Source organism: Panthera uncia, chromosome A2 (genome assembly GCF_023721935.1).
Source record: "Panthera uncia isolate 11264 chromosome A2, Puncia_PCG_1.0, whole genome shotgun sequence".
NCBI lineage: Eukaryota > Metazoa > Chordata > Mammalia > Carnivora > Felidae > Panthera > Panthera uncia.
The window spans coordinates 162893422-162908086 of NC_064816.1; the positions used below are offsets into that span (position 1 = coordinate 162893422).

General features: G+C 53.0%; 1 protein-coding gene across 1 annotated transcript in view; it reads right to left on the minus strand.

The window, feature by feature from the left end:
* The window catches only part of VIPR2 (vasoactive intestinal peptide receptor 2), a 69877-nt gene that overhangs the window by 27712 nt on the left and 27500 nt on the right, over window positions 1-14665 (minus strand). Inside the window, exon 4 of the mRNA XM_049642223.1 lies at window positions 12615-12712. Within this exon, the coding sequence (XP_049498180.1) occupies window positions 12615-12712 (98 nt within the window). The remainder of the gene's footprint in view (window positions 1-12614; window positions 12713-14665) is intronic.

The window sequence follows — 14665 nt, forward strand, 5'->3', positions numbered from 1 at the left end:
GCCTCTGATGTGGCCGCCCTCTCCTTGCCTAGTGGACACGCGCTTCTTCCAGGTCAAAGTTATGTCTCTCCAGGGCTTCACACATCTCTCAGATTCTGATTCTTGCACTTCTTTCAGATTTTCCCCAGACCAAGGAGGGGTCAGGGCCGTTTGGCCACAGCTCTGCTTCCTGAAGACCTCAGTCGATGGGCACCGATGGGAGAGAAATGTGCCTCCATTTCCGCACGCAGGTGAAGTGATACATTCTGGCTGTGCCGTCTGACTGTGGATTTAGCCACCACGGGTCAATCAAGTGGGCGAACTGGCTTTGTTTTTCCCTCCAGTGAGTGGACAGAACGGATGTCCCGTTCTTAGCTGCCAGTGCCGTCCTGCCCTGAGGCAGCGCGAGAGCCGGGGCTCAGGGGACCTGAGGTCGGCGTGCCAGGATGATGATGGAGGCGAGGGAGCAGGGCCCTGGCTGGCCGTCCCTGAGCACCAGTGGCCGACGACAAGGAAGCATCTCCATCTGAAGAGATCCCAACTGAAGACCTCAACGTCCGATGCTTCAGAACCTGTGATTTCACTTTCACAAACACTCGCTTTCATGTTTGCTTTGGTCTTTTTAACATTGTCTTGTTTCCCCACAGACAGCTCCCGGGTGTGGACACAAGGGGCCTGGTGGGAAGAGCCTGGCCGGCGGAGGGAACCCAGAAATGACGTGGCAGTGTTCTCTGACACAGAAAAGGCTACAGATACTTTGGGCACTGAGTGCCACGGCACGGGGACGCCCTGCAGGCCGAGCGACCAGCGGCCATGTTTCACGCCCTCCTGCGTGAGTGCCAGGATAATCCCAGGTCCCCTGCGGATGTAGAGCCATGTGTTATGATCACATATTTGGGGCTGATTTACTTGGAAAAGGTTTTCATCAGCAGCATCATCACAACATTGGGAAGTGAGACAAAACGGTCCAGGAATACTTTCCTGTCTCAATACTTCCGAGAAGCCAGAGGCTCTGGAGGAGCCTGTGGTGGGCAGTGGTGGTGACGGGACCCTCCGCTCTGAGTCACTTCTGAGTCGCGCAGGCAGGCTGTATGCTCAGCTTTCGGCTGGCGGTCCTGCCTGGGAGGCAGTGACGTCCCAGCAAGGGGCCGGGTTGGCCTTTCCCCGTCAGCCTGTCACCGGGGCTGCTCCCACAGCAGCTGTGGTGGACAAGGTGATTTCTATGTCTTCTTCTAATTTTCCACGAATGCACGTGTGCTGGTGCTACAAGGGCAGACAGGGCCCTTCTCAAAATGCAGAAGCCCAGCCAGTGTTTTGCAAACAGTGAGTCATCACGAGGGTGACCACCCACTCCGATTTGCCCCGGGGCCAGGCCTGGCTTGCATCTGGTATCCTGGAGTAATTATTAATAGCTCCTCCTTTCTCTTTCGAAGGGCCAGGTTTGGCTGACATATGATACAGTCACCCTATTTATAACCCGTTAGTAGGTTATGTGATCCATTTAGTGGGCAGTGACCAACGTTTGATGAACAGTAGCAGAGAAAGTGTGGTTTTGTGAATGTTTGTGCTGGGTTGCAGTGTGAAATGGATCTCCAACTGTGCGCTTTAATCAAAGGCATTGGAAGCCCCTTGGCTAGACCAGAGACTCGTGACTCAGCTGTCCCAGAAGCTTTCTGGTAAGAGCTGCACCCACCTCTCACCTTTCCCTTCAGCAAACTCAAGAGACGGACACTCAGCTGTGTTTTCTTCTGAACCTACTGATGCCTTCATCACACGCATCACTGTCCAGAAAGCAATGGTCTCCCAGAACCCTCTTAGTGAAGATTAACCTGCCCATCAGCAAGTACCCCTCTGCACCAGCGGCAGAAGAAACAGCTCTCAGAGAGCGTGTGTCTCAGGATGGGGCCCACACAGCTCCTGTCCTTAAGGTACACAAAGTCCTGTTGATAAACAAGACCAATACATGCCTGAAACATGAACGAGTCGCTGCTAACCTGCCTTTCTAACTCCGAATTCAGGCTGCATGGCCGAGGCTTGAGCAGGGGCAAGAAGTAGGTGGTGGGAGGCGGGGCCTTGGGTGGGGAAAGACTATGGTGCAGGTCCAGGCTGGAGGGAAGGGCAAGCTGGGGGGACGCTGGGCAGGAGGAGCAGGGATGTCCGGGCCCCAAGCGACAGCACTGGTGACACTCACTCTGCTTCTCCCTGACTCCAGGACTCGCACATTCCATTCCCCCCAGGTGGCCGCAGGCAGGGGTTGAGGGCGGTGCTTGCTTCACTCTGCAGGACACCCTGGATATGCCAGCAGGTCCAGGGGCTTTCGCCTTGGGGTGGCTTCTGGGCATGAAACCATCTATTTTCAGGGGGAGTGTGGTCCAAGGTTCCATTTATTTCCTGACTGAAAGGCAGAACACCAAAGCCCCTGCCCGAGACTTACACCTTGTCTCAAGATGCAGGACGAAGCCCAGGATCGCGTGTTGTAAAATGTACCAAGTTGAAGTTTTCTTCCCGCTGGTTATCGGCAAAATATCGTGTAAGACCCGCCTATTCTACTACAAGCCATTCTGCTTGGGAGGCTGAACAATATTCAGACAGTGCTGCAGCTTCTATAATCCAAAACGTAGCCCAAAGTTCATTCACTTCTCCCAGCAACTTTGGGAAGGAAGTGGACTGAGTGTTATCGCCATGTTCCCATTACACTAATGAGGAACCCGAACCCCAGGAGGGGAGAAGCCGGTTTAAGGACACAGGGCCCTCAAGCTGCAGAGGTGAGACCGGAGCCCGAGCCCCACGGCATCATCCGTCTGGGAGAGACCAGTTACCCTTCTGTCCCGATTTTTTTTCTTCAAGAGGAATTAGCTGCTTGAAGGAGCTTGGATGTTGCCACCTCACCCTGATAATGGTAAAAGTCTGAACGACGTGACAAATCAACCACTCGTCATGGATCTGCCAGGGGGGAGGACACAGGATGAAGTGCTGCCCCAGGACTAGACAGACAGACGGTCACAGGGAGTCACTGCCAGGAACAGTCACGAGACTTATGACCCACCGGTTCAGCTGCGGTAATCCAGCGGGCCTGGTGCAGCAGGAGGTCAGGCAAATGTGTCTGTGGAACAAAAGGGAGCTGGGACAGAGACCCACATAAGCGGGCACTGAAATGTGACAAAGGAGCAGAGTTGAGTGGAGGAAGGACAGTCTCTTTGCCGCATGCCACGGGAATGGCTGGACGTCTGCACGCAAAACAGGAACAGACACTCAGATCTCACACCTGCTCAAAAATTAACGCGCATAGATCACAGACTGAAATGTGAAATGTAAAACTGGGCAAGTCCTGGAAGATGTCTGAAAGAATGGAGATGCCCGGGTGTGGTGATCCTTCGGAGCCACAGCACCACAGGCATGGTCTGCGGGAGAAAGAGTTGGTACCCTGGGCTTCATTAAAGCTAAACTCCTGCTCTACAAAAGCCCACGTCCGAGAGCAAGAAGGCAGGCACAGGCTGACAAAGGACTGTCACTCCAAACAAAGAACTCCCAAAACTCAACAGGGAGAAAATAAACAACCCCATTTAAACAAAACGGGCCAAACACCTTGACAGACAGCTCACCCAAGGACACGTCTAGACGGCAAGTAAGCTCACAGAGAGACGCTCCACACAAGGGCACCGCCCATGGTCCCCGTGGAGCTGAGACCCACACCCACGGTGCATGGGGTGGCAGGCACGTTCTCCGGCTCAGGCTTACGTCCCATAAACACACGACACCGCAGGCTCGTTCCCTTCTGCTCTGCTTCCCCCCCACCCCGCCCAATCAGAAAGTGACCGCAGTGCTGTGTGTCCCGGCTTGTCTGGGAATTAAATGAGATAGTCCATGTAGAGCTTAGTAACTGCTCTTAGTAAGCGATTTATGTTATGTGGTTTGATTTTATAATGAGAACCATTTTTATAATGAAAGAGATGTTAAAAGTTATTAATGCAACGACGCAAGTCTTTGTTCAGTTGAAGAAATAGTTCTCAAACTTCCTTTGTGCATGTGCTGTGTTCACAGAAAAGGTCAGAACACGCTGGAGAGTGGTCTCCTCTTCCCCATCCAGCCCCGACTGGCATTGCTGTGGAAGGGAGGGGCAAGGCAGGGGCCCCAAGCCAGAGAATCCCTGTGGGAGATTCTGGGTGGTCAGAGGCACAACTGGAGGCCGAACAGAGGGAGTGGGAGAGCCCTGAGCTGTGACTTGGGACCTTCTCCAGTCCTTGATGTCCCACTTTCAGAGTCGAGGAGAGGTGGGCACTGATCTTGTCTGCAGACATCAGAGACATCTGGGCAGCAGGGACAGGTCCTCACTCCAGGAAGGAGTTGGGCTCCGAGGTCAGAGGGCATACGAGGGCACACGAGACCTCAGTGCTGATGACCCAGGAGACGTGTGTGTGACCAGCAGGTGTCTGTCCTGGCATCTCATGCCTTCCTCTCCTCTGTGAGGTCACCGGCTCTTCTGAGGAAGGAGCAGACATCTGGAAAATGCCTCTGGAGAGCTCAAATGCCTCATGGAGGAGCGGGTGAAGTCAAAGATTGTCCGATGACTCCTACTCCGAAATAAAGGCTGATCTTCCAGAGAAACTCTGCACTGTTATTTAGCTTGGGGCCTGCGGCGATATTGGAAATGTAATTTTGCGGCTTCTTCACGCATGGCTGTGTGTTGAAATTTTAAAGAGGAGAGGCTCGGTGGGGAGGTGGTCGTGTCCCAAGGGGCTGCCACACCACTCAGCATGCAATTCCGCCCTTTACTTTAAGTAACTGCATGGAACATTTCTATGTTGGTGTGGAGGGCTGAGAGGAAAAAACGATTTTCTTTTAAATCCAAATAGGACATTTCTGAGGCAAACAGCCATAGATATTTTGGGGGCATTTTATCCCACTGAGACCTGAAAGTCACTATGAGAAACATCAGACAAATCCCAACAGACAGGCATTTACAACATCATAGGCCTATATGAAAGAGAAAGACTGAGGAATGTTCCAGATTGAAAAACACTGAAGAGTCATGAGAGCCCAGTGCAACACATGACCTTGTACTGGGCACTGACTGGAATGGTGCCTTGATGGCAGATAAGATAACATTGAATTTCCTAAATTGGAGAACAGTGTTGAGGTTCTATCAGAGAACATCCTCACTTTAAAAAACCTGCCCTCACGTTTTAAGTGGTAAAAGGCGTGTGTGTGCAACCCGCTATGTGCGGCAACGGGCATGCACCCACAGCTCGCCGGGACACAGCAGAGCAGATGTGGCAAGACGCTGCCTGGAGAATCGGGCTGGCGACGTGTGGGTTCCCCGCACCATTTGAACATGTAAACTACTTCCAGGTCATACCACAGGCTCGACAGAGACAACGGGACCGTCAGGCATCCTCATTGTCCCGACAAAGTCCAGGGTTAAAAAGCAAATGTAACTGAGAAATGATCTGACAAACTTGGCATAAATGTAAGTGTTTTATTTTGTTTTTGGACTAAAATTAGATTTATTTGAATACAAAAGTAATATATGTTTACTTCTGAGAAAGTAGAAAATGGAACAAAGACTTTTGAAAGGAAGAACACGGCTATTACAACGACTCCCCACTGCCAGGCGTTTCTGTCCTTTGTCAGCTGGGCCTCTGGCTCCCCGAGTGTCCAGCCACAACCTCCTCCAAGTACATCCAAGTGACTGACCATCAGTAGGTGAACTTTGGCAAAACTTCGTCTTTCTTTTGCTGGCTCTTTAACGGAGCTCTGTAGTAAGCAGTAAAGCAAACACTACTGGTTTCCATCCTTTCTTCAGTTATTCCACTTGGTCCTGACATGTGTACATCAAATGAAGAAACTAGTCGGACCGTCCAGTGAGTAATCTGGCTGCTCCCCAACCAGCCAGAGGACCAGGGCCTTCCCTTCCGTCCCCACCTAAGGGCCCGGCAGGGGCAGCCAGCACCCCAGGCTTGCAGACTCCCAGATGCCTGAGCCCCAAATGCCTGTCCCCCCAGGTAGGCTGCTCACAGACAAGCCCAGTGAAAAGGGAGCATCAGGGAGGTCAGACCCTTCCCAGGAGCACCGTTCCGGGCCGAGACCAGCCTGGTGCCGCCCACCCTTCTACCAGCGCTTCAGCCCAGCTCCGTGGACACCCCCCATCCCCGCCACTGTTCTACGAGAAACAGAGGCCTCCGCTCATCAGGGCAGGGCCCTGGGCTCGTGACCGAGCCTTCCCAACCCTGTGAGACTCCCTGGGTCTCCTTCCCAATGACAGGTGTTCTTTATATCCCTTCTTAACTTCTCATCCTGTTTCTCCTTTGGCCTGGGAAAGACTCATTTCTTTATTGGGCAAGCACTACACATTATTGTTACAGGTTCAGTTAGAACTAGAATAAAGATAGCTAATAACTGTGTCTGTCCCATGAATCTTGGTCAGATTTCTGCCCGGACCTGAGCAGCGGTCTCACGCGAGCTCAGGCTCCTCCCCGTGGGCAGCGGGGTGTTGTGTGCTCTGGTTATGGCATTCTGACCCAGTCCTCCTGCCCCGCGGCCCCTCTGGGTCCTGTCTGAATCTCTGAGCCCGGGCTTCCCAGTGCCGGCCTCGCTGTCCAGGATCCCAGTGTCACCCACTGCTGACGAGCGGTCCACCTCAGCTGGACTCACAGTGGGAAGCTCCCTCCTGCCATCTGATGTGAACCGAGGCAGACACAGCCCTTGGAGCTTGTTCAGAAGCTGAATTAAACGGCCAACTGTAAGGGAAGCAAACACCGGGTGTAGGTGGCCCAGATCTTGGTCAGGTGGCATCCTCAAGTCTGCCACCTGTGCATACTTTGCCATGTTGGCTCCAGCTCTGGCTCCCTGTCCAGTGGACAGCTGCTCAGCACACCCCCGAGAGACTCCTCCCAAGCCGTGGGCTAGCAGCGTGCTCCTACAGGTCCTTCTGAGGACCAAGCGAAAGGCCCAAGTGCAGCTGACCTGGGGGCACCACAGACACCCGAGTGGCCGTGACCCTTGTTGTTGGGTGGGAACCCTCAGGGAGGCCACACTGGCGGTTAGGCAGAAAGAGTTACTGGTGTGTCTGAAAGCTGAGAGGAGAGTGCAACAATATTTTTAGGAATATGGCATAATATGGAAGAAATGTGTCCACTTGATGCATGGGGAGGCTGAGATGCCAGACAGTTCTCTTGGCTAAATTTAGCTGAAGTGCTCTTTATTGAAGAACTATGTAGCAAATATATAACACAGGAGACACATGGAGCACACTGCTTTGGGTGTCCACTGCTCAAAGGACGCCAGTGTGTTGCTAGGGCTGCTGTCCTTTGGCGGGATGGCCTGCACAGCTGGAGGGCAGAGTCCTGCGTGGTGACTCAAGCCCCGGGTCAGCTGCAGCCCTGGGTCCTTCAAGATTCATCAGGAAGACTCCTGATACTCAGGGAAAGGAGGTACCCTGGCCCCACAGAGACTTGTGGGTGCTAATTTCTAGGTGTTTCCATGTTTCACCAGCTCTCAGCAGTCCTGGGAGATCGGAGAGGTACAGACAATGGGCAGCAGGAAGACACTAAGTCAGGGAGCCTGGCTGAAGGAGTGTCCCCACCTGGGGCCTCAAGACAGCCTTCACCACAGGAAAAAAGCCAAGAGATTGGGATCTGGACAATGTGCTGTGGCAGGGAGCTGCCCTGGTCAGGAGAGCCCCAGGGCGGGGGATGGCCTGGAGGGTTGGATGACCAGACACATGACTCCAGGTGCAATGACGCTTACTGGAAGTCCCGCCTGAGGCTGAGAACGTGATGCCAGGGCAGGAGACCCTCAGCTCCCATGGGTGCGGAACCCATGTGCCCCATAAAAGGGTGGGGGGCAGCTGAGAGGGTCTTGTGGTCTATACCTGACCCACCTTTCCCTATAACATTCCACGGGCTGGGGCATGGGAAAGGACACAGGGCAGCTGCTGGTGTGACCCCTGTGGGTCCCTGGGGGTGCTCCTTAAATCCCGTAATGTGATGAAGCCCTTTATGCAAAGACCCAAAGATAAATGGCCCAAGAGGAAAATGCTCCTACGCCAGGGCACACACCGGAAGGTGGTTTTGGTGGGAGGGGGACATAGACTAGGAAGACTGCCATATGGAAACCAGGGACCCGGTGACAGAGGGAGTCTGAGCCAAGCCTGGCCAGCTTCATGATTTCACTGTGAAGACCAGAAAACCGAGGCCCAGACCATTGCCAAACCCCCTTGCGACTCATGGGCCCCCTTGGTCCAAAGTGAGAAGCAGCTTCAGCAGCATCGTTCCTGCCATTGTCTGAGAGGGTCTTTGACACTTTTTTCTTCCATGTCTTCGGACCCTCTGGGGTCTTTGGACACTCTCTTTCTCCGTGGGACTCCCCCTTCCCGACTTCATTTTATTTGGTGATTCCTTTGCCATTGCAGACAAGCTTGTGGCTTTGGTGGAGGCTAACTTTTTTCTTGAACTTAATTAATTTTGAAGTCAACAAAGATTGCACACACAACACCCAGAGCAGAGCTGCCGTGTGAGAGCAGGAAATCCAATCAGAATCATAAAACCGGGAGGAGACTGAGCCACTGATGAGCCGAGGAGTGACATCAGAAGTGGAGTTCATTAGGCTCACGGCAAGGCTGTCCCCCGGCCCCCCAGTGCCCGGGGAGGCCCAGCTGGGCTCTGACCCACCAGGCCCTCTGTGCCGCTGCCCCGCCACATGCTTTCCATCTTTGACAGGATTCCTTAAACAAGCAAGTATTCAAGGTATTTGAACAGCGGAAACTGCAATCAGGGAGAAAAATTACTCACTGTGGTTTTGTGCCATCATTTTCTTCTCTTGTACACGTTAAAATATTTTGACTTTCTAATCCATTAGTAGGGAATATGCGTTCATGATATTTGTAGAATCTCCAAAATGTTTAATTAAGAAGAAAAATAGCTTTTCAAACTGGATGGAAAAGCATCAGAAAAGTAGGGATGCTCTGTGCTTCATGCAGGCAGGATTCAGTTCCAGGCTTTTCCAAGGACCAAGCGGACCCAGAAGAGTTTTCCATCAGTTTCCCTGGGAAGTGTGACCCGAGGGAAATGTAGAGAAGGAGGAGCTGCCGGCTTTGAGTTGGGAAGTTGCTAGTATTGCCTCAGATGTCAGTTAGTTCCCAGCTCCTGCTCACCCGCGACTCCAGTACAACCAGGTTGGGTTCATGGTAACTGAGGACAGACTCAGAAACTTGTGGTTCCCAAGAAATGCTTGTTTGTTGAATGGATGAATGAGGACGGGCCCATTCTCTTACAGGGACCTACAGCTGGCTCTGAATAAATGCTGCTCGGGATGTCTTGGGATATTCTGCTTCCACCCCACACAGGAGTCTGGGACGCCTGCACGCAGTGGAACGAGAGGTGTGGGTGGTCGAACTTGGGTGTCAGAGCCCCCACCCCCCTGGCCACAGAGATCCAAGACTTTCCTGGTCTTTGGGACCTGTTGTCTCGCCCCTGAAATGGTCTGACAGCCGTCCACCAGGGTCACCTGGGAGGCAGGTGACACGTGACAATGCTCCTGGAGCCCTGCTCATCGTGAAGTGGGGCAGTCTCTGTTCCTGGTCAGAATTCAGGGTCTGCAGAACAGGCCCTGTGAACTCTTCTTGCTACAGAAACCATCCTGACACTGGGGGTAAATTCTGTACCCGTTCAAGTTTTATTCTTAGAAAGCCAACAAGACCGTCTCCCGGGTTGGTCATATTAAATAGCTAAACAGCAGTTGGAGACTAGTCTGGAACCGGAAATCCACACGTATCTGCCTTTGAAAACATGTTCTCAATTTAGATCCAACATGAACAGGTCAGCGACTTAGGACTATGCTCTATCAGCCGCCAGGAACATGGCACCAGTCCCCCCATCTTCCAGCTGGGGCAGCTTAAGCCAAATGGCTGCCACAGCTGTCGGCCACCATGTTCAGGGCTTTCTAGCACCTCACGTTTCCTGCCCGACAGGGAACTCATGAGAGGCCGACATCTCACTGGGACTTCTTGCAAAATCCAGTAAATATAAAAAGAACGATATGAAATACGTCCAAGGCTGAGCATCACTCTGGCGTGTAGCACAGCCCCCCACAATGTGCAAAGTCCGAGGTGATTAGACCCCAGGATGCGCACGACGGCTCTTACCTGGAGGCAGAGGACAGATGGGAAGCAGGCGAGAAGGAAGAACTGACAGGGTGTTCCGTGGCTTTAAATTCTGAATATGTGGGGCGCCTGGGTGGCTCAGGTGGTTGAGCATCTGACTTGATTTTGGCTCAGGTCATGATCTCACGGTTTGTGGGTTAGAGCCCCACATAGAGCTCTGTGCTGACAGCGTGGAGCCTGTTTGGGATTCCTTGTCTCTCTGTCTCTCTCTCTCTCTCTCCCCTCCTCCCCCGCTTGCTCTCTCTCAGAATAAATAAACTTAAAATTTTTCTGAATATGTTACATTTTAGTGACGTCCTGAGATGCTCTGTGTCTACCCTCTCTGTTCACAAGCCCGGCTGAGGGTGGAAACCACTGCTCGCATGTCTTGGCACATGCGGGACGGAGTGCACTGGTACAGTTCCCTGTGTTCCGGGTGCACACAGGTCGCCAAGCGGCTCCTGCTGGCCAGAGAGAACACAGGTGCCACAAAGGTGACTGCATGCCAAGGGGGAGTGAAATACATTTGACGCAAAAAGTCACATTTCAGTGATTGTGCACAAGAGAAACAGAGCTGGGGCCTCTGACCGTGTCCTGTTTTCTCTGAGCCTCAGTCTTTCTATCTGGAAGGTGGTCTGTCATGAAGACTAGATAAGAGGTGGGGGAAATTTGGGCAGGTTAGTCAAAGTGCACAAACTTTCAGTTATAGGATGAATGAGTTCTGTGTCTCACCAAAAAAGAAGGTAAATAGGTGATGGATAATTAGCTCGATTGAGGTATTCATTTTACAATGTATATGTACATATACCCATCAAAACATCACACATACCGTGTACAGACATGCCTTGGGGATACAGTGGGTTTAGTTCCAGACCACCACAGTAAAGCAAATACTGCAATAAAGGGAGTCAAATGAGTTGTTCGGTCTCCCAGTGCTTATAAAAGTTATGTTTACACCACAGTGTAGTTTCTTAAATGTACAACAGCATTATGTCCAAGGAAATAATGCACACACCTCAGTTAAAAAATACTTTACTGTTAAAAAATGTTAATCATCATCTGAGCTTTCAGTGAGTCATAATCACTGATCACAGATCACCATAACAAATACAATAATAATGAAAAGGCTTGAAATATTGTCAGAACTAGCAAAACGTGACACAGAGAGACGACGTAAGCAAGCGGTGCTGGAAAAACGGCCCCCAGAGACTTACTCGACACAGGTTTGCCACAGCCTTCAACTTGTGAAAGCACAGTATCCGCCACGTGCAGCAAAACGAGGTGTGCCCGGACCTTAAGTATGTACAATGTTTGTCACTAACACCTCAATGGGAAAAGACCGCATGAGACAGTACTGGTAACTGACCCGGCGCCCAGTACGGCTCAACACTGTCCACTCTTCTAGCACTCCTCCCTCCCTGACTACTGGCCAGGCGTCCAATTAGTGAGAAATCGGCTAAAATGGAAGCTACTTCCTCTTCTAGAATTTAGTGATTTGGTGGGGAAAACTGGCTTTTAACCATAAACCTTAGTGAGGAGAGCAAAGACAGCCCCTCTATAAAAAAGGGGCGTGAAAGATGATCCCGCAGGAAATCGTATCTGACGGTGACATCAGTACCAGTCTCACCAGCGGCCGGATGGCAGGGCCCAGGGTTGGCGGGAGGTGCACGAGTAGCTAGGTAGGCCCTCAGGCTCTTTCAAAGGGCCTCAAGTATGTTCCTACACAGCAGAGGTCTGCGGAAACACAGCACGACTTCAGGGTAAGGAGGCGTTCACCTGTCCGTATGGCGTCAGGGGTGAGTGAATGTAGCCCAAGGGGCAGGACAGCGATCTGGTTTCCTGGTGGTACACAGAGTAAGACTACAGTGGTACAACGTTGCAGAGTGAGTGTTCCGGAAAGAACAGCGACGCCAGCCCTGGGGCTGTGGGCTGAACCCACAGACGGGACCCCGAGCAGAGTTGAGCAGACTTGATTTGACACATCATTTAAGTGATTGCATTCTCAGAAAGGGGTCATCTTGAGCACACCGCCCGCCACGGCCCCCGTACACCATGCCGACCCCCAGCGCAGCCCCCAGCGCGACTTGGGCACTTGGCCAGAGACATGCTCCCTCTCGGTTTGCAAACACCCTCTATGCCCAGTTCCGTCCCCTGCTGCTGGCTCGGGGTCACAAAACTTCCGCGGGGCTACTTGACAGCCCACGTTGTGGCAAAGCCTCAAACCCATCGGGGGAACGGATGCTCGTTAAAGCTCACTTCAGGCAGGCAGTGCCGCTCAGACACACTGAAGGTAGGCGAAGAGAGCCAGGCTTTCCGCCTCCACGACGGCAGAACAAGAAATGACTCCAAGTGCCTGGCGCAGAACTGAAATAGGGCCGTTAAGAAGTAGAGGAAAGGAAACCTGCACAATTCTCGCAGGGTAGCAAATGGACGCTGTTTCGTGTGCACTTCTGGAAAAGGGGCTGAAATGTGCAGGGAACCATGCAGGGGCCCTTACCTTGCTCTCGTCCTCAGGGTCATTATAGCCACACGCGTCTACGAAATCTGGAAACATCTCTGACCACCCATCACTTGTGCAGTTTTTGCTTATGTTTCCTAGAAGGTAAAGTTCAGGTGTCAGGTCTGTGGGTCCACGACAGCGGCCTTAGCAGCGACAGCGTGGGCAGTGCTTGGAGGTATGTGCATTCACCTGCCCGCGCTTCCCACCCATGAAACCTGGGTTGTGCAGGGCCTCGGTGGCTCAAGGGAGAGCTTCTGTGTCGCGAAGCACAGTGGTGGTGCCCGTAGTAGCTATGCCGGCAATGGCTGCAATGTCTGGTGTTATCATTATGGAGCACAGTGGGCAACTTGTGTTCTGCCCAGTGACGGACCATTCTGGAGCCTGCTATCCCAGTCCACCCTCACTCAGCTGCCCCGGGCACAGTGACCAGGGAGCACAGGCCCTCTGACCACTGATGTTGGGACCAGGGAGCAGGGACCACTGACCACTGATGTTGGAGGAAGAGACTGTGGGTGTAAGATTTAAATCACATAAGGTAAAGACAGTTTTGATCTTACAGTACCATTTTTTTGCTCCTAATTAATGTAAATGTGTATGTTAAACTCAGGGATGCAATGTTCCCTCAGGCTACTGAAATGAAAGTGTCCTCAGCAGGTGACCACAGTCATTGAGTGGTGATGAGTGAAATCAGGGCTGGGCACTGGTGGCCTGTGAGGGGGGCGGGCGGGGCTGGGGCTCACTGGGTGGGCTTTGGGAGGCTGGAGCCCGGGAGGCCCTTCCTGTCTTGGTGATCCCTACCAGCAGCTGACCCCCCAGAGGGTCCTCTGTGACTCACAGCCCCAGCAAATCTTTCCACTCACACGAGCCAAGACTGTAAGGCAGACTTGGTGGGCATGACTGCTCCCGTTTCACCTGAGAAAATGAGATTCTGAGGGTTCCGTCACACGCCCGAGGTTCTGCAACGACTGAGCCGCAGAGATAGGTTTTTGAACTCAAAAACTCCTTATTTTGTCAACCCCAGGGCAGCCTACGTGTTCACCCACTTTGATCTATTAATCAGACAAAATTGAAAGCAAAGTGCGTTCACATGGAGGTGATAATATGTGTAAGCGATTCCTGGCATGCCGTGTGGAGGCAGGTGGGAGGGCCCAGACCCTGACCTGCTGGCAAGTGGGGAGGGGGTCTCAGCAAAGCCCCCGGCAGCATCACCTGGGCTCATGCTGCCCGGTCGCTCTCCAACACCACCGTCCCGTGCATTTTTCTGACTCCAGGCCCCCAACCCTCCTCCTGCTCCAGCTCCAGAGGGTGTCCCAGGGGAGTCTGGGGGCGGCTGGAGGGCAGGGACCATAGTAGGGAGTGGAGGCAAGACAGAGTCCTGGGAGATGAGGCCCCACTGCCCTATTTTATAGATAGGGAGACAGGCCCACAGGAGATAAAGATCTGCCCAGAGTCAGGAATCAGAACAGCAGTGGGAGTGGCTGTGGCTGCATATGGCTCGCTGAGCTCCTGCTGTATGCCAGGCTTGGTGCCCAGGCCCCCATTTAACCCTGAGACTACATGGGGGCCCTTTAGTGGTCCTACGTCACAGGTGGGGGACCTGAGCCGACAGGCGAGGGGCCCTGTTCCAATCCCAGGCAGTGGTCTCCTCGTCTGCACAGCACACCTGCTGTCTGGCCCTCATTGCCCAGCTCTTGGGACCTGTACCTGAGCTCTGCGGATGCGGCCAGGAGTGGGCACTGAGCCAGTCATTCCTCATTAATACACAGCAAACACTAAAGAAGACACTGAAATGTCAAGATCCCACACAGGTTCTCCATTTTGCCTGGAAGACACCTGGAGGCAGAGGCAGAAGGCATGCTTCCAGGAAATGCTTGAGGCAGCAATGTGTAGAGAGGGGCCTGGGAGGTGGGAGGAGGCCTGGAGGGGGGTGAGCGAGGGGCCGGGAGGTGAGAGGGAGACCAGGGAGGTGAGAGAGGGGCCGGGAGGTGGGAGGAGGCCTGGGGGGCGGGTAAGCGAGGGACCGGGAGGTGGGAGGGGGCCTGGGGGGG